This window comes from Pithys albifrons, chromosome 27 (assembly GCF_047495875.1).
Source record: "Pithys albifrons albifrons isolate INPA30051 chromosome 27, PitAlb_v1, whole genome shotgun sequence".
NCBI lineage: Eukaryota > Metazoa > Chordata > Aves > Passeriformes > Thamnophilidae > Pithys > Pithys albifrons.
In genome coordinates, this window is record NC_092484.1 from 246702 (window position 1) to 266041 (window position 19340).

General features: G+C 55.2%; 1 protein-coding gene across 4 annotated transcripts in view; it reads left to right on the plus strand.

The window, feature by feature from the left end:
* Positions 1–19340, plus strand: part of KDM4B (lysine demethylase 4B) — a 76331-nt gene that overhangs the window by 16829 nt on the left and 40162 nt on the right. For all 4 annotated transcript variants that reach the window (XM_071577892.1, XM_071577893.1, XM_071577894.1 and 1 more), the window contains 2 exons: positions 15777–15826; positions 18770–18873. In XM_071577892.1, the coding sequence (XP_071433993.1) occupies positions 15777–15826; positions 18770–18873 (154 nt within the window). The remainder of the gene's footprint in view (positions 1–15776; positions 15827–18769; positions 18874–19340) is intronic.

Genomic DNA, 19340 nt, shown 5'->3' on the forward strand with positions numbered 1-19340 from the left:
CCTAATCTCTCCATTCCCACTTTTTCTCTCCTCTCCTACTCTCCTTTTAAGAGCAGTTTTCCTTCCTTTCCTGCTGGCCTGCTCAGAGGGCTGAATTCCTGACTTTCAGCAGGATTAGGGAGACTCGTTGACATCATGATTAAAACCAGATTTGGGCACTTGGGGATTTTTGCAAACTAATGCAGAGCAGAGCAAATGGTGATGGGAGTGTGGGGATGCTTCAGCTGCACTGTCACAGTGGAAATCTGTTGTTCCTGCATTGTGCTGTAGGCAGGAAACATCTGTTGCTTTAAAATTTCCATTATTTAAATCCATAAATATGTTAACAGCTCCAGGGACAAGGCAGGTCAACGGGTTCCTTTTCCACAGTCAATTTTTGGCATTCTTGTAAGCATTTTTCAACACTGTTGGTGCACAGGCTGGTTGCAAATAAATTTCCACCAAAGTAATCAATAATTAAGAATGAAATCAAGAACGTGGGAAGTCTGCAATAGGTTACAGGGAGCCAATCTTCTTTTGCAAGCAATTTCAATTAAAAGCATAACCACAGAGATGCAGCAACCCCAAGAGTGCTCTGCTGAAGGGCTTGATGTGACTCATAAAGATTGACATTTGTGTGCAAGGCAGAGCCTGAATGTCCCGGGGGAGCTGCTGCCCCTGTGCCCTGGCAGTGGCAGGAGGTGGCACAGCCCCAGCCCTGGGGCCCTGGGACACTCAGTGGCTCTGGAATGTCCTGCCTGGGGCAGCCCCCAAGGCCAGGAGGCTTTAATGAACAGCTCTGCTGCTCTTCCCTGCCCTGGAAGGGGTGGAAGGAGGGGCTGAAGGTGTGGAATGTTTATGGGAATTTGAAACATCCTTCCAAGGTGTCAGGAGCTGTTTCCCAACCCTCCTGACCCTCAGTCTCCCTCTCCTCTTCCAGGAGGAGGCACGAGGGGGTTGCAGAATCTCTTGTGATACCTCTGATAGACAATCCTGAGCTCAAGGAAAGTGTTTCTGGATTATGAATGGGGTGTGAAATGCTCTCAGGGAAAGGCTCTTCCCCAGAGGGTGGTGGGCACTGACCAGGGTGCCCAGGGCAGTGGGCACAGCCCCGAGGCTGCCAGAGCTCCAGGAGGGTTTGGGTGATCCTCTGAGGGACAGGGTGGGATTGTTGGGGTGTCTGTGCAGGGCCAGGGTTGGACTGATGGTCCTTGGGGGATCCTCCCAGCTCAGGATATTCCAGGATTCTCTCAGCTGAGATCCTGCCAGCTTTTCCTCCGCACTCAGCTCATTCCAAGCCCTTTTCCCGGGTCCTGTCTCCAGCAGATGGTGCCACAGCACACGGGAAGCTCCTCATCCTGTCACCACACAGGAACAGCAGCACAGGGACACCAGCTCAGTGTCCCCTCAGCCCACACCCCTGCAGTGCCCCGCAGGGCTCAGCTGGGGGAGCTCTTGGGCCACCCTGGTGGCACCGCATCCCATCCCATCCCATCCCATCCCACCCCACCCCATCCCATCCTATTCCATCCCATCCCATGCCATCCCATCCCACCCCATCCCATCCCACCCCATCCCACCTTATCCCATCCCATCCCATCCTATCCCATGCCATCCCATCCCATCCCACCTTATCCCATCCCATCCCATCCCATCCCACCCTACCCCACCCCACCCCATCCCACCCTACCCCACCCCACCCCATCCCACCCTACCCCACCCCACCCCATCCCACCCTACCCCACCCCACCCCACCCCATCCCACCCCATCCCATCCCACCCCATCCCACCTTATCCCATCCCATCCCATCCCATCCCATCCTATCCCATGCCATCCCATCCCATCCCACCTTATCCCATCCCATCCCATCCCACCTTATCCCATCCCATCCCATCCCATCCCACCCTACCCCACCCCACCCCATCCCACCCCACCCCACCCCATCCCATCCCACCTCATCCCACCTCATCCCACCCCATCCCACCCCATCCCACCCCATCCCACCCCATCCCACCCCATCCCACCCCATCCCACCCCATCCCACCCCATCCCACCCCATCCCACCCCATCCCACCTTATCCCATCCCATCCCATCCCATCCCATCCCATCCCATCCCATCCCATCCCACCCCATCCCATCCCATCCCAGCCATGGCTCTGCCCGGGGCTGGCTCAGCTGTGCTCTCTGTGCTGCCACCACCTCTGTGGAAATTTCCCATCTCCCTCCATCCTTTTTATAGACTGTGTGACTGTGACAGTGATCAGCTTGGAAGCACCTCAGGGAATAGCAGGAGTGTGCAGAGTTACAGAGTCTGCCACGTTGGGGCTGAGCTCTAAAATAAGAGGCAGAGTTATTGTTTGGCTGTCAGAGATATTTATACAGTGAAACCAAGGACTCTGTGGATTGGGAGTTTTCTGCTTCAAAATTGCCTGTTAAAAGCCATAACTCTCTCTTGGTGTCTCTCATGAATTATCTTGGGCTGCTCTAATCCAGGCTGTCTGCAGAGCCCAGCTCTGCTGGGCAGGGGGTGAGGGCAGGGCCACCAGCCCTGTCCCCTCCCAAGGGCAAGGGGAGAAAGGAATTGTGCTGATTGAGGTTCCTCCCAGACCTCATTCCAGTGGGTCCTACAAAAAATCTGCTTATTTCAGAGAATCACAGAATTATTAGGGTTGGAAGGGACCTCTAGGGATGATCCAGTCCAATCCCACCTGCCTTGGACAGGTGACACAGGAACATGTCCAGGTGGGTTGGAATGCTGTGCAGGACCTGCCCTGGGTGCTGTGCAGGACCTGCCCTGGGTGCTGTGCAGGACCTGCCCTGGGTGCTGTGCAGGGCCTGCCCTGGGTGCTGTGCAGGGACCTGCCCTGGGTGCTGCCCTGGGTGCTGTGCAAGGACTGCCCTGGGTGCTGTGCAGGGCCTGCCCTGGGTGCTGTGCAGGGACCTGCCCTGGGTGCTGTGCAGGGCCTGCCCTGGGTGCTGTGCAGGGACTGCCTTGGGTGCTGTGCAGGGACCTGCCCTGGGTGCTGTGCAGGGACCTGCCCTGGGTGCTGTGCAGGGACTGCCTTGGGTGCTGTGCAGGGACCTGCCCTGGGTGCTGTGCAGGGACTGCCCTGGGTGCTGTGCAGGATTTGCCCTGGGTGCTGTGCAGGGACTGCCCTGGGTGCTGTGCAGGGACTGCCCTGGGTGCTGTGGGGTGCTGTGCAGGGACTGCCCTGGGTGCTGTGCAGGACCTGCCCTGGGTGCTGTGCAGGACCTGCCCTGGGTGCTGTGCAGAACCTGCCCTGGGTGCTGCCCTGGGTGCTGTGCAGGGACCTGCCCTGGGTGCTGTGCAGGGACTGCCCTGGGTGCTGCCCTGGGTGCTGTGCAGGGACTGCCCTGGGTGCTGCCCTGGGTGCTGTGCAGGACCTGCCCTGGGTGCTGTGCAGGACCTGCCCTGGGTGCTGTGCAGGACCTGCCCTGGGTGCTGTGCAGGGACTGCCCTGGGTGCTGTGCAGGACCTGCCTTGGGTGCTGTGCAGGACCTGCCCTGGGTGCTGTGCAGGGACTGCCCTGGGTGCTGCCCTGGGTGTTGTGCAGGACCTGCCCTGGGTGCTGTGCAGGGCCTGCCCTGGGTGCTGTGCAGGGCCTGCCCTGGGTGCTGTGCAGGGACTGCCCTGGGTGCTGTGCAGGATTTGCCCTGGGTGCTGCCCTGGGTGCTGTGCAGGGCCTGCCCTGGGTGCTGTGCAGGGACTCCCCTGGGTGCTGTGCAGGATTTGCCCTGGGTGCTGTGCAGGGACTGCCCTGGGTGCTGTGCAGGGACCTGCCCTGGGTGCTGTGCAGGGACTGCCTTGGGTGCTGTGCAGGGACCTGCCCTGGGTGCTGTGCAGGGACTGCCCTGGGTGCTGTGCAGGATTTGCCCTGGGTGCTGTGCAGGGACTGCCCTGGGTGCTGTGGGATGCTGTGCAGGGACTGCCCTGGGTGCTGTGCAGGACCTGCCCTGGGTGCTGTGCAGGGACCTGCCTTGGGTGCTGTGCAGGGACTGCCCTGGGTGCTGCCCTGGGTGCTGTGCAGGGACTGCCCTGGGTGCTGTGCAGGGACTGCCCTGGGTGCTGTGCAGGATTTGCCCTGGGTGCTGTGCAGGGACTGCCTTGGGTGCTGCCCTGGGTGCTGTGCAGGGACTGCCCTGGGTGCTGTGCAGGACCTGCCCTGGGTGCTGTGCAGGGACTGCCCTGGGTGCTGTGCAGGGCCTGCCCTGGGTGCTGTGCAGGGACTGCCTTGGGTGCTGCCCTGGGTGCTGTGCAGGGACTGCCCTGGGTGCTGTGCAGGGACTGCCCTGGGTGCTGTGCAGGATTTGCCCTGGGCGCTGCCCTGGGTGCTGTGCAGGACCTGCCCTGGGTGCTGTGCAGAGACTGCCCTGGGTGCTGTGCAGGGTCTGCCCTGGGTGCTGCCAGAACCAGCCTTTGACTTGCCTTTTCCTCAAATTACAATAAATTGTCCCTCTCCCATTAGGAATTTAATTAGAACCTTTTCATAGTCTCCAACTTCTGAGAAAACTGAACTATATTTAATTTTGCAGCCCTGTTAAACCCCTCGTGGTGGGAATTTTTGCTGCCTCAATTATCCATCTTGTGTATAATCACCTCCTACCTTTGTGCTGAGCTCTGAAACTCAGCATATTCTCAAGTGCTGAGGTGGAGCTGCTCTTTATGATGACAGAGGCACCCAAAGTGGCTGCCAGGCCTCATTCCTCGTGGTTATTGTGGCATTTTATTGGGAATGTGTTTGGCTCAGCCCTTGCCATTCCCAAAAGCCCATTTTTGAACACTGAGATGCTCCACATCACTTTGTGTCATCTTGGTGGAGATGGACCATCCCCACCTCGAGGCTTCCTGGGGTGGGGAAGGGGCTGGAGGAGACTTTGAATCTCAAGATTGTGAATTTGGTGCCACCCTTTTGGTGTTTAAGGTCTCGTTTTGCCAACAGGGTAACACCTGACTGGGCAGTGAGGTTGTTTTTCGTGGCTGTTTTGTGGCTGTGCAGCAACAGTGTTTAATTTGCCTTTAAGTGCTGTGGGATGTTACACTCTCCTTCCTCTCAGAAGCTGCAGGTGTTAAACCAGCCTGACACCGAGGAAGGTAATTGATTTTTATAAAATGTCCCTTTTTCCTTATCATGATGGATGTTTAATCCCCTTTAATTAAAACAGGAGCAGCTTTAGCTCTTAAGTTCTGTCCTCTCCTCTCCAAAACACTCCCTGGCTGGAAGTGGATCATGCCTAATCTGTTTGACTTTGATATCACAAAGTAACACTTTATGCCAGAGCAGCAGTTTATGTGGAATTAAGGACAAATTACCAAAGGAACTTTAAAATAATATGATTAGTTGAAAGCACTGGCCACAGATACAATTACCTTGGAATTCTGTCTCGTGAAAGTGTGGAGGCTCCAAACCTGAGGGGATAGAGAGTTACCCCAGGACTTTGCTGGGTGAAGTATTTTGGAATTGCTCCTTTCTTCCCTGCAGGTGCCCACTGAGGTTCCCTGTGTGGGCTGAGTCTGTCTGGCTGTGAAGGAGGACAAGGCCATGGCAGGACTTGGCCAAAGCTGCCCCATCCCTGGGAGTGTCCCAGGCCAGGCTGGAGCAACCTGGGATGGTGGGAGGTGTCCCTGCCCTTGGCAGGGGTGGCACTGGGTCCTTTAAGGTCCTTCCAACCCAAACTGTTCTGTGATTCTGTGACTTCCTTGTGACATCTACAGCTTAATGAGCCTGTGCTCCCTGTTCCTGATGCCACCAGCACAGGGAACCCTCACAATCTCTGGCAGTGACATGATGAGGAGATTTAAAGCAAGATGTGGTTGTTCCCTTGGGAGAGGATTGTCAAAGGAGCCCTCTCTCTCCTTGCCTAAGAGCATCTTCTGAAGCCTCACTCTGATTTATTTCTCACTCTTGCCTCAAACAGCTGCAGTGTTCCCTTAGCAGAACTCTTGTCCTTTCCTCCCCCAGGATAGAACATGTTAATCCCTGGAAAACTCTCTTGGAGAAAGCAAATGACCTAATACAGTCATGGAGCTCAACTGGCAGCTTCTCTGTTCCTTTTCCATGCAGGATGCTGGGCCCTGCTGCCATTGTCCCTGTGGGATGTTCTGCCCTGGCCCTGCTCTCACCCCCTCCCAAGTGCTGCAGTTCCCCCTGAGCTCGGTGTAATCCCATTTTCAGCAGCTGCTGAATGTTTGATCTGGACTTGTGTGGCAGCAGCAGGGGGAGGGCACTTGTCCCTTGGGTCATTTATTGTCCCTGAACTCTTCCAGTCCCTTGGGAGGGCATTGCCCAGGGTGGGGGAGTCTCTGGATGGGTGAGATGTGACTGTCAGTGCTGATCCCTGGGGTCTCAGTGGCCTTTGCACCCCGAGATCCTGAGTTTCCTGAGGCTGGATTAGCTGGAATCCCAGAGGAGTCCTGCCCTGAGGGAGCTGATGCTCATACTGAGAACTTTTATTTTTCCAAGTTTCACTTCTCCTGTTTCTCAGTGTTGTGGAATTCAGGAGAAGCTTCTGCAGCCTTTGCCCTCAGTCCCCAGGTCTGCTCAGCCTCTCAGTGACCGTGTGGGGTGGCTTTGCTGTGGCACACTGTGCTCCTTGGCTCTGTGTGTCCCAGTGGGTGGAGTGGAGAGACAGGAGGGGCAGGGAAGGCCATTTGGCCCTGTTGGGCTCCTCACAGCTCACAAATTCCCTTCCTGCCTCTGCTATCCCATGGAATCTGTTTTACAGCTCTGCAGTTTTGGATGGAGAAAGAGTGGAATTTATGGTGATGGATGATTTATGGATTAACTGCAACACCATTTCCTCCCAGGCAGATTTGGCAAAGCAAGACCCTTTCCTGTTGATAAAAGGGGGAGAGGAAGGAACAGTGATATTCATTAAAAGGAATAAAAGCAAAGTGAGATAAAGTATGGCCAGGCAGAACAGCTTTGCACTCTCCCATCTCCTCCAAAGCAGAGGTGGAAGCTGCTCTGAGCACTGGGAGTCCATGTGCATGTTGCTGTATGGGAGATCCATGGAAGGAGGGATAAATTGAGATGCAGAGCTGCATCCCCCTGTAATTCCCTGATAACTGAGAGCAGGCAGTTATTAATCCAGCCTTGCAAGCTTCCTGCACTGCAGTCATTAGTGAATCAATGCCAGCCACACTCTGCTGCTGCTGCCCAACCCAGCCCTCACCCTGGGGTGGCAGTTTGGGGAAGGGAGAGGCAATTCCCACCAGGAAGGGGACAGTGCTGTGGGTGCTTTGCTTGGAAAATCCTGGGCTCAGCCTGAGTGAGCTCTGACCTGTGTGTGTGCATTGCCTGCCCACTCAGGGGCTGCAACTGGAGTGAGGGCAGATTTTTTTTCCTTTTGCTGGCAAAAATTAGCAGGGCCTTTTTTTCTCTGCTCAGCAGAGAGAATTGTCGTTGGGTGATGCCAAGTGCAGCACAGGTGTGGTTTAAAATAAGAGCAGCCTGTGGTGTGACAGCACTTGAGGAGCTCTGGTGGTGTGTGAGGTGCAGCTGCTCAGTCCTGAGTTCTGTTCAGTCCCGAGTTCTGTTCAGTCCCGAGTTCTGTTCAGTCCCGAGTTCTGTTCCCTCCTGAGTTCTGTTCCCTCCTGAGTTCTGTTCAATCCTGTTCACTCCTGAGTTCTGTTCACTCCTGTTTGCTCCTAAGTTCTGCTCAGTCCTGAGTTCTGTTCACTCCTGAGTTCTATTCCCTCCTGTTCACTCCTGAGTTCTGTTCACTCCTGAGTTCTGTTCACTCCTGAGTTCTGTTCACTCCTGAGTTCTGCTCAATCCTGTTCCCTCCTGAGTTCTGTTCCCTCCTGAGTTCTGTTCCCTCCTGTTCACTCCTGAGTTCTGTTCCCTCCTGTTCACTCCTGAGTTCTGTTCACTCCTGCTCACTCCTGAGTGCTCTGGGCAGGATCTGCTGGGGCTGCCCCCTCTGGGTCTCCCTGCTGGGGCTGCCCCCTCTGGGTCTCCCTGCTGGGGCTGCCCCCTCTGGGTCTCCCTGCTGGGGCTGCCCCCTCTGGGTTTCCCTGCCCAGGCAGGAGACAAAGGGATCCAATCAAGGAAATAAAGGAAACTTCCCCAACTGTTCCAGGGATCTTTATTAATCTCAGCTCCAACCCCCTGGCCTTGGTGCTGGCAGGAGCACAGGCACTCACTCAGAGCAGGGGGAGGTGGAAATGCTCAGGTGATGGATGAGGAGCTTTAAACCTTTGGAATGTTGAGTTTAAGGGGTTTTTTCTCCTTAAAAAAGAAAAGAATGTGTGTAGAGGGATTGCACCTCAAGCACCAGGGGTTTCCTAATCTAAAAGTACCTTTCATTACAGGTGAGCAGATTTTTTTTCTGCTGTGGGCAAATATCCCTGTTTGCTTCAGGAGTTGTGTTGCTGTGCCTGGGGAAGGAGGGCAGGACACAGAGCTGTGATCTCCTTTGCTTCCCTTTTTTCTCCTTGTTTCTGGGGCTGAAACGAGTTGTTATTTTAGGATACAAAGTCTTTGAAGCATAATCTTTGCTTTTCCCTCTCTTTGTACAGTAGCCACTACAAAAAGCAACCAGTAATTAATAATCTGATTGCCAGTTTAGGGACATAAATCTGATGTGAACAGGTTCTTCAAAACAAAGAATGAGGAATGGCCAGGGGATGAATATTGGAGTCATTCATCTCCATTGAATTGTATACTAATTATCTTCTTGGCTAAACTGAATGAATAAATGACTTCATAATGTTTTTTCCCCAAACACCTTTTCTTAGTCAAATGCCTCCTTCATGCTGCTCTTTCAGAGGCTGCCTGGGGTTTATTTTTACATGTGGCAGGAGAGTCCCTGCAATGTGCTCTGTAATTTGGTGCTTTGGGCCTGGCATTTGTGGCTGACTGGCCTGGGACAGGGAGAGCCTTTCCAACAGCAGGTGGTTGTTCATATGAAATGCTCTGCTTTAAAATAGTATTTAAAAATTGCATTTGGAGCTCTGGAAAAAATCTCTTTTTTGTGGCCATTAGTGAGTGACTCCCTGGGAAACCCATTGCTCAGTTCTGTGCAAACCTTGCACCTCTTAAAAAAATTAATATTCCTTTAAAATCAGAATTTGAAAATGCTCCTGTCCAGTGTCACTTCTTGAGACTGATGGTTCTTTAATCCTATTTCTGGCTCATGCCAACATTAAGGGCTGAAGAGTCTTTTAGAAGTACAGGATTGGCACCAGTTGGGCTTGGCTTAATCTTGCCCCAGTCAGTCCCAGAGGAGCTCAGAGAAGGGAGGGAGGGGAGGCCAAGGATGTTCCTTCCCCCCACACACCCCTGGGAGGGGATTTTGGGTGTTCCCAGCCAGGCCAGTGTGGGCTGAGCTCGGGTTTGAGGAGGAGGAGGAGAAGAAATGGAGTTGATTTCTGTGTTTTAGCAGATTGTGGGGAGAGAGGGATGAAAGAAGGTTAAAACTGGGGGAGAGCAAAGGGGAGGGAAAGAGGTGCCAGTGGAAGGGAGGTGACAGTGCTGTCAGCAAAGGGACAAGCTGTTCTGGTGGAAACACCTTTTTTATTCACACAGGCTGCAAAGCAGCAGCAGAACAGTGTTGGGCAGTAACTGGACTCTGATCCTTGGGGGTCCCTTCCCACTCAGGAGATTTGGTGGAGAAAACCCACTTTTCCCTGAGCTTTGCTCTGACACACTGAGGAGATGGAACATGGGAACCCACCAGAGCAGCCACAGCTCCAGCTCCAGCTGCTCCTCAGGGTTCTCCAGTCTCAGCTGCTCCTCAGGCCTCTCCAGTCCCAGCTGCTCCTCAGGGTTCTCCAGTCCCAGAGCTCCTCAGGACCCTCCAGTCCCAGCTGCTCCTCAGGGCCCTCCAGTCCCAGCTGCTCCTCAGGGCCCTCCAGTCCCAGAGCTCCTCAGGGCCCTCCAGTCCCAGAGCTCCTCAGGACCCTCCAGTCCCAGCTGCTCCTCAGGACCCTCCAGTCCCAGAGCTCCTCAGGACCCTCCAGTCCCAGGTGCTCCTCAGGACCCTCCAGTCCCAGAGCTCCTCAGGACCCTCCAGTCCCAGAGCTCCTCAGGACCCTCCAGTCCCAGCTGCTCCTCAGGACCCTCCAGTCCCAGCTGCTCCTCAGGGCCCTCCAGTCCCAGAGCTCCTCAGGACCCTCCAGTCCCAGAGCTCCTCAGGACCCTCCAGTCCCAGCTGCCCCTCAGGACCCTCCAGTCCCAGGTGCTCCTCAGGACCCTCCAGTCCCAGAGCTCCTCAGGACCCTCCAGTCCCAGAGCTCCTCAGGACCCTCCAGTCCCAGAGCTCCTCAGGAATGTTTTACCTTCTAGAAAAACCAGGGCTTAGAATCAGGGCCTGAACTTTGCAGTGAGGGACCAACCCTGTATTAATGAGGGTTCTTAATGGCTTTTCCTGGGTGATAAATATTCTTAATGGACTGAGGAGTTTTCTTTGGAGGCTTCGCTGTCGTGGGGCTAAAGCTGTTGAAGGGCAGGGGTCACATTCTGCATTTCTGGACACACTTTGCCTCCCAGAGATCCAAAGAGCAGCTTTTCATTTGCCTGTCAGGGCTGAGGGAAGGTTGGCATTTGAATCTTCAGAGGGTCACTGTTCTTGGCACAATGAAATGTGCTTTGAAGAGCAGTGCCCAACCCCAGCCTGACCCAGGGCTGGGCCCTGGAAACTTCTCTGTGAGGTTTCTGCTCCTGATTTCGGTATTTGTGGCACCTTTTGGGCAGACCCTGCACACACTGAGAGATGAACTTTGGGTGGCACTGAAGGGACATTTCCAAAGCCTGGTGGTTGATCCCCTGCCCAGGGAGCCCCAGTTCCAGCAGAGAGGGGGGTGGGTGAGGTTTGGTGGGTTAATTATGGCTTAATTGCTCTGTGAGGGGCAGGAGGGGCTGATGAGATGTCACATGAGGTGGAACTATCAAAAACTGAGTGACAACCGTGGCAAGAAAAGGTCCTGGAAGCTTTTGTGGGATTTGGATGAAGGGCCAGGATGGTCTGGTCCTCTCCAAAGGCAGGGATGGCTTCAGGGGAGAGTCCTCTGGAACAGGGAGAGTCCAGGTATGAGCAAACCTTTGTCATGGGTCACGTTTTTAGAGTCTTCTCCTTGGCCACTGAAAGCTTGAATTGAATTTCCCCCACTTTGGAGAAGCAGCAGTTGAGGAGCTCTGGGACTGGAGGGTCCTGAGGAGCTCTGGGACTGGAGGGTCCTGAGGAGCTCTGGGACTGGAGGGTCCTGAGGAGCTCTGGGACTGGAGGGTCCTGAGGAGCTCTGGGACTGGAGGGTCCTGAGGAGCTCTGGGACTGGAGGGGCCTGAGGAGCTCTGGGACTGGAGGGTCCTGAGGAGCTCTGGGACTGGAGGGTCCTGAGGAGCTCTGGGACTGGAGGGCCCTGAGGAGCTCTGGGACTGGAGGGTCCTGAGGAGCTCTGGGACTGGAGGGGCCTGAGGAGCTCTGGGACTGGAGGGTCCTGAGGAGCTCTGGGACTGGAGGGCCCTGAGGAGCTCTGGGACTGGAGAACCCTGAGGAGCTCTGGGACTGGAGGGTCCTGAGGAGCTCTGGGACTGGAGGGCCCTGAGGAGCTCTGGGACTGGAGGGTCCTGAGGAGCAGCTGGGACTGGAGGGTCCTGAGGAGCTCTGGGACTGGAGGGGCATGAGGAGCAGCTGGGACTGGAGGGGCCTGAGGAGCTCTGGGACTGGAGGGGCCTGAGGAGCTCTGGGACTGGAGGGGCCTGAGGAGCTCTGGGACTGGAGGGTCCTGAGGAGCAGCTGGGACTGGAGGGTCCTGAGGAGCAGCTGGGACTGGAGGGGCCTGAGGAGTTCTGGGACTGGAGGGGCGTGAGGAGCAGCTGGGACTGGAGGGGCCTGAGGAGCTCTGGGACTGGAGGGTCCTGAGGAGCAGCTGGGACTGGAGGGTCCTGAGGAGCAGCTGGGACTGGAGGGTCCTGAGGAGCTCTGGGACTGGAGGGGCCTGAGGAGCTCTGGGACTGGAGAACCCTGAGGAGCTCTGGGACTGGAGGGTCCTGAGGAGCTCTGGGATTGGAGGGTCCTGAGGAGCAGCTGGGACTGGAGGGTCCTGAAGAGCTCTGGGACTGGAGAACCCTGAGGAGCTCTGGGACTGGAGAACCCTGAGGAGCAGCTGGAGCTGGAGCTGTGGCTGCTCTGGTGGGTTCCCATCCCATCATTTCCACCATCCCTGAGTGCCCTCCAGGCTGGTCCCTCACCCAGCACAGCCCTGGCACTGACACACTTGTTCAATTCTTAACTCACCAGACATTTGCTTATTTATTTTCATTGTTGCTGATAATAATTCTAAACCATTAGAGGGGAAAATTGTATTCAGAAATGCTGTTTCACACTTTATTTGTTTGATGATTTAGAGCGATAGAAACCAGCACATTTGCTGCCTTTTATAGGCTGATAATTATCCACATCCATCAAGGCCCATTCCAGGGGAATAAACAAAACACCACCAAAATTACACTATTAATGACATCCTCTGGTGGCAAAGAGGAAAGATCTTTGTTTTGTGTTAAGGATAAAGGAGGGAATGTCCAGTTAAACTTATGTTGGGATGGAATCCCTCCCTGGGAGGGTGGGCAGGCCCTGGCACAGGTTGGGCAGAGAAACTGTGGCTGCCCCAGCCCTGGGAGTGTCCAAGGCCAGGCTGAAGAAGGGAAGGCTCCAGGGAGACCTCAGAGCCCCTTCCAGAGTCCAAAGGGGCTCCAGGAGAGCTGGAGAGGGACTGGGGACAAGAGATGGAGGGACAGGACACAGGGAATGGCTTCCCATGGACAGAGGGCTGGGATAGATGGGATATTGGGAAGGAATTCCTGGCTGGGAGGGTGGGCAGGCCCTGGCACTCAGGGGGGCAGGAGGGCACCCAGGGGAGGCAGGAGGGCACCCAGAGGGACAGGAGGGCACCCAGAGGGGGCAGGAGGGCACCCAGGGGAGGCAGGAGGCACCCAGAGGGGGCAGGAGGGCATGCAGGGGGAGTAGGAGGGCACCCAGAGGGGGCAGGAGGGCACCCATGAGAGGCAGGAGGGCACCCAGGGGAGGCAGCAGGGCACCCAGAGGGGGCAGAAGGGCATGCAGGGGAGGCAGGAGGGCACCCAGAGGGGGCAGGAGGGCACCCAGAGGGGCAGGAGGGCACCCAGAGGGGCAGGAGGGCATGCAGGGGGGCAGAAGGGCATGCAGGGGGGCAGGAGGGCACCCAGGGGAGGCAGGAGGGCACCCAGAGGGGGCAGGAGGGCACCCAGGGGGCAGGAGGGCACCCAGAGGGGCCAGAAGGGCACCCAGAGGGGGCAGGAGGGCACCCAGGGGGGCAGCAGGACTCCCCCCAGCCCTGCCCCGTGTCCCCGCTCAGTGTTCCCCTCCTGGCCCCGCAGACGTTCCCTCTGTCCCTGCTGCGGCTCCTCCTCCCCGCTCGGTTTGTGTCGCTGGGGCTCAGTCCGGGCCCCTCATTCCGGGCCTTCTGCTCCTCCTGCTGCCTCTGAAGAGCAGCCCAAACTCCGCGTTTCTTGCCTGTCCTTGTGCCAACCCCAGATCTGTGAGCTCAAGGGGAGCAGAATTTGCCCCCCTTTGAAGCCCCTCCTGCAGTTCATGTTTTCCATTCCTGGGCAGGAGTTCCAGGGGGGGTTTGGGGGGTGGGATCTGCCCCCTAAATCTGCCCCAAACCAAACCCTTCATCTCTCCTCCTGGACTCAGCTCTCAGCACTCTGTGCTGGGGGCTTTGATTTGTGTGTTCTTACCCAGAGTCCTTTTTTATAACTGGCAATTCCTCCTCCCTGCCTGGTTCTATCCAAGCAAGTCCTTCTGCTCTGTCTCTCCACGGGCTGTTCTCTAAAGCCTTGCCTGGTTTTTTGCAGGCTGCACTTTCAGATAACACCATAACCATGTTCCAATGTATTAAACCTTTAACATCCTCCAGATTCAATTAATCTTATCTTTACAACTCCCAATTACAGGCACTAATTAAGTGAAGGTTGCATTGTAGACTGGGGATATTACATTAATCAGCAGCAGCCTTGTAGCCATAAATTAGTTCTTTCCCAATCCTTCAGCGTTTTTCCCACAAGGAATGGAATGTCTCTTTCCCTGTTTTAAGGGACGTTAATCCCACAAAGGAGCTTTGGATTGGGATTAGTTTTATCACATTTATGTAAGTGATGAATGGGCTTTGTAAAATAAAAGCCACCAGCTTTGTCCCAGACAAATAGAACTGAATTGTTTGATAATTATGCAATTTAAGGCACTGTCAGGTTTTGGTCAGGGGATGTTGGGAGTCCATTGCTGGATTTATTATTTTACAAGATTGGGTCCCACAGAGTGTTTTGCCTTAGAATTTTGGTGAGCCATCAGTTGAACTCAGGGAATTGGCCCAATCTTGGAGCTCCTGTGTGTGATTTCTGCCCTGGGTTGTCCTTCCAACCTGCCAGGCCACAACAGGCACGTTTGGGCTTTGGAATTCTGTCCATGGCTTTTATTATCTGCTGCTCCTCACGTTGGAGACTTGAGGTTTAGGCTGAAATTGGAGAAGTTGGTTGAGTTTCTTGTGTCCTGAGCAGGGCAGAGTGTGCAGCTGGGGCAGGTCCCTCTGCAACATCCTGTTGTCAGCCTGAGCTTTGGCATCTTTATTGGAAATAGCAACAGGAATGCATTTTTTAGTGTTCTCTTTGAAGACAAGTTACAGCTGGCAGTAAATGCCACTCTGAGAGATGTAAATCCTCGGAATTCTCTGTCCCAGAAGGCAGAAGAGCCACATTTCCCCTGCTGCAGGGTGTGCCAGGGATGCCCACGGGCAGTGCCATGTGTGGCACAGTGTTCAGCACTGCAGGATTTATCCCTGGCCATGGCACTGAGTCCCCTCCTGACCCCCTGAACACCCCAACCTGTCCCCTCCCTTCTGCTCCTGGGAACAATGAGCTTCAGAGCACTGAGGGAAGGAGGGGAACCCTCTGAGCCTCCCCTGGTTCTGCTCACACAGCTCTGGGTCTGTCACCTCTCTGGCTTCAGGAACTTCATTGTTTTTCCAGAATTATGTTCAATAACCCAAAAAAACCCTCAGTCAAATCCTTTTACTCTCTTTTTTGCCCCTAATCCTACAAAACTGTCTTTAAGAAGTGTAGAACTTGTTCCCCATACCCTTCAATGTTGTTTTTCCTCAGCATTTCCATTCACCTCATCAAGAAAAGTACGGACCAGTTTAATTCCATTATTTCTCACCAGCCAGTGAAATCCAGCACAGATTTAGGACTGAGCCATCTTTGCTTCAGCCATGTGAAGAATATTTACTTTTTGGAATAAATTGCAAACTGTTTGCAGAGAAAAAGGTGCTGTTCCAAAGCACACAGACCCTCCTTCCCACCTTTCAGCCCATCCAGCATTTCTTGCTTGTTGATCTTCAGCACAGTTTGATTCTTCAGACCCTTTCCAGTTGCAAACACTCCACTGATTTATTTCTGGGTTTCCAGTGCTGTGTCATCGCTTTGTCTTCTCGATTTTCCTCCCACCCTGTGAAACCTTGTGATGCTGGTGCAGAAAGTACAGAAAATAACACACTCCATGTAACATATTTACAAAGTCTTGAGTTCCTCCCATGGATTTGGTGTCAGTGGTGCCTTTCAGGGCTATAAACTCTGGGTGTGTTCCCGGGCAGTGTGTGCTGTGCTGCAGGGGATCGTGCAGGGAGTTGCCCCCTTGTCTCTGGCCTGTTCCTGGGGCTGGTTTGTATTTCAGGTGCTTGTGCTGGTGTTCAATTCCCTGTTCTGTGGCCTGGTCTCTAATTCCCTGTTCTGTCCCCAGGTATGCCATCCCCCCGGAGCACGGCAAGCGGCTGGAGCGCCTGGCAAAAGGTGAGCTGGGGCATTCCAGGCCTTGCCAGAGGCTGGCACGGGGCTGGCACTGGGCTGGCACAGGGCTGGCACTGACCTCTGGCTCTGGCACTGGGCTGGCACTGGACTGGCACGGGGCTGGCACTGACCTCTGGCTCTGGCACGGGGCTGGCACTGACCTCTGGCTCTGGCATGGGGCTGGCATGGGGTTGGCACTGACCTCTGGCTCTGACACAGGGCTGGCACTGACCTCTGGCTTGGGCACGGGACTGGCACTGACCTCTGGCTCTGGCAGGAGCTCTGGCATGGACCTGTGCCTTGCAAGAGCAGCTGCAGAGCCCAAAACTTGTCAGGGAGTTTCCCCAACTCAACTTGCCTGGCAAACACTTGGATTTTGGGGCATTGAGCCCAAACCCACCCATGGCTGGGCAATCACAGAATGCCAGGGTGGGTTGGGGGGGAAGGACCTCAAAGCCCACCCAGTGCCACCCCTGCCATGGGCAGGGACACCTCCCACTGTCCCAGGGGGCTCCAGCCTGGCCTTGGGCACTGCCAGTTTTGCTGCCTGGCCTTTCCCGTGCCCTGCACACGCCTGGGCTGCCCAGGGGGAGTTTACTGAGGAGAAATGAGTGTGCAATTAATCTGGAAAATGAAGAGCTGAGCTGTAAATGGGCTCACTGGGAGAGCTGGGCAGCCCATGGAGAGAATGTTAATGTGTTGCCATGTTAGTGGTGCTAATCACTTCAAATGTGCTGCTTTATTAGTGGCTTTAATGAGAGCCACTTAAACTGTGCATTAAGAGGGGGGACTGCAGGGAGGCAGGACAGGCTGGGCAGCAGAAAGGCATCACTTGAATTGAAATGCTTTTAGTCCAAAAATGTGAGAAAACCTGGAATCCAGTCACCCTTTGCACTTGCTGAAGCCCCTGCCTTGATGTCTCATCAATTACTTTGGTTTTCAGAGCTTGGGTTATTTGTTTTCCTAAATGGTGATGGGTTTGAGTCCCTGTGAACACTCAACTTGTTACTGAACCACCCCCTTGGAGGGGAACACAGGACCTTGAGGAGCAGAGAGTTCCACAGGACCTTGAGGAGTAGGGAATTCCACAGGACCTTGAGGAGCAGAGAGTTCCACAGGACCTTGAGGAGTAGGGAATTCCACAGGACCTTGAGGAGCAGAGAGTTCCACAGGACCTTGAGGAGCAGAGGGTTCCACAGGACCTTGAGGAGCAGAGGGTTCCACAGGACCTTGAGGAGCAGAGAGTTCCACAGGACCTTGAGGAGCAGAGGGTTCCACAGGACCTTGAGGAGCAGAGAGTTCCACAGGACCTTGAGCAGCAGAGGGTTCCACAGGACCTTGAGGAGCAGAGGGTTCCACAGGACCTTGAGGAGCAGAGAGTTCCACAGGACCTTGAGCAGCAGAGAGTTCCACAGGACCTTGAGGAGCAGAGGGTTCCACAGGACCTTGAGGAGCAGAGAGTTCCACAGGACCTTGAGCAGCAGAGAGTTCCACAGGACCTTGAGGAGCAGAGGGTTCCACAGGACCTTGAGGAGCAGAGGGTTCTACAGGACCTTGAGGAGCAGAGGGTTCCACAGGGCCTTGGGCAGCAGAGGGTTCCACAGGACCTTGAGGAGCAGAGAGTTCCACAGGACCTTGAGGAGTAGGGAGTTCTACAGGACCTTGAGGAGTAGGGAATTCCACAGGACCTTGAGCAGCAGAGGGTTCCACAGGACCTTGAGCAGCAGAGGGTTCCACAGGGCCTTGAGGAGCAGAGAGTTCCACAGGACCTTGAGGAGCAGAGGGTTCCACAGGGCCTTGGGCAGCAGAGGGTTCCACAGGACCTTGAGGAGCAGAGGGTTCCACAGGGCCTTGGGCAGCAGAGGGTTCCACAGGACCTTGAGGAGCAGAGAGTTCCACAGGACCTTGAGGAGTAGGGAGTTCTACAGGACCTTGAGGAGTAGGGAATTCCACAGGGCCTTGAGGAGCAGAGGGTTCCACAGGACCTTGAAGAGCAGAGGGTTCCACAGGACCTTGAGGAGCAGAGGGTTCTACATGACCTTGAGGAGTAGGGAGTTCCACAGGACCTTGAGGAGTAGGGAATTCCACGGGACCTTGAGGAGCAGAGAGTTCCACAGGACCTTGAGGAACAGAGGGTTCCACTGGCTGAGCTGACCTCAGGGAGGCTGCTCAATGTTTGCCACCATTTTTTAGTGTTCTTGATGATTTGGGGGTTGTTTCAAGAGCTCAGTGTTTGGCTCTGCTGGTGCTGAGGCTCTGACTGGGTCAGGTCCTGCTGTCTGTGCCCCATGTGGGTGGCACTGATTGTGTCCCTCCTGCCACTGCCTGGGATGGAGGTGTTTTATTCCCTTCCTTTTGGCTGGATATCAAGGTTTCCCTGCTGCTTTTCCCCCTTAGGGAGTGCTTTGTGGGGCACATTGGTCTGGAATCTCCCAAGTTGTATCACCAAGAATATTCCAGCAGCCCTTCAGAGGAGCTGTGGGAGGGATGTGGTGGGGTTGGAGTGGGTGGTGCAGGCTGGGACCTTTTCCTTGTTTGTGTTCAGAAAAAGGGGGTCAGGCCTTGGGGTACCAGCCAGAATTTAAGAGAGGCAAGTTCTGTTTCTTAATTTTCAGCTTTTACTGATATTTTGGCCAAGATCCTGTACCCAGACAGGGGAGACTCAGATGCAATCTGAGCTTGAAGGGAGCTCAGAGTTGGTCAGTGTTCTCAGCACAGGGTGGGATTTTTATCCCATGCCAGGTTTGGACTCCATCCCATCCTCGTAGGTCCCTTCCAGCTCAGCAGATTCCCAGTCTCTGTGCTTTGGGTGCAAGTTTTTATCCCCAAATGTGGTTTTTTTTGCTCTCTGGAAGGTCTTTAGGCCGATTTTCCTTTCCCAGCCTGTCTGTGCCCACCAAACCCCTTGAGTGGCACCTCCAGGGTGATGCTGCTCTGTCTCCACAGGGTTCTTCCCAGGCAGCTCCCAGGGCTGTGATGCTTTCCTGAGGCACAAGATGACCCTCATCTCACCCTCCATCCTCAAGAAGTACGGAATCCCCTTCGACCGGGTACGTGTGGGGCACGGGGGGCACAGGGGGGCACGGGGGGCACAGGGGCACGGGGGGCACAGGGGCATGGGGGGCACGGGGGGCACAGGGGGGCACGGGGGGCACAGGGGCATGGGGGGCACGGGGGGCACAGGGGCATGGGGGGCACGGGGGGCACAGGGGCATGGGGGGCATGGGGGGCACAGGGGCATGGGGGGCACGGGGGGCACAGGGGTGAGGAGCAGTTATTGTGCTGGATGTGGGTTCAAAGCAGGAAAGGAGGATTTGGGGTTTGGCTGAGACTGTGAAGGGAAGAAAAGGTTTCACTGGACAAACTGTGGCAACTCAGGAGCCTCTCAGGTAGAGAGGGCCAAGTTAATCATGGAATGAACTGGATTGGAAGAGACCTCTGAGATCATCAAGGCCAACCCTTGATCCAACCCCACTGTGATCACCAGCCCAGGGCACTCTGTGCCCTGGGCTGGTGA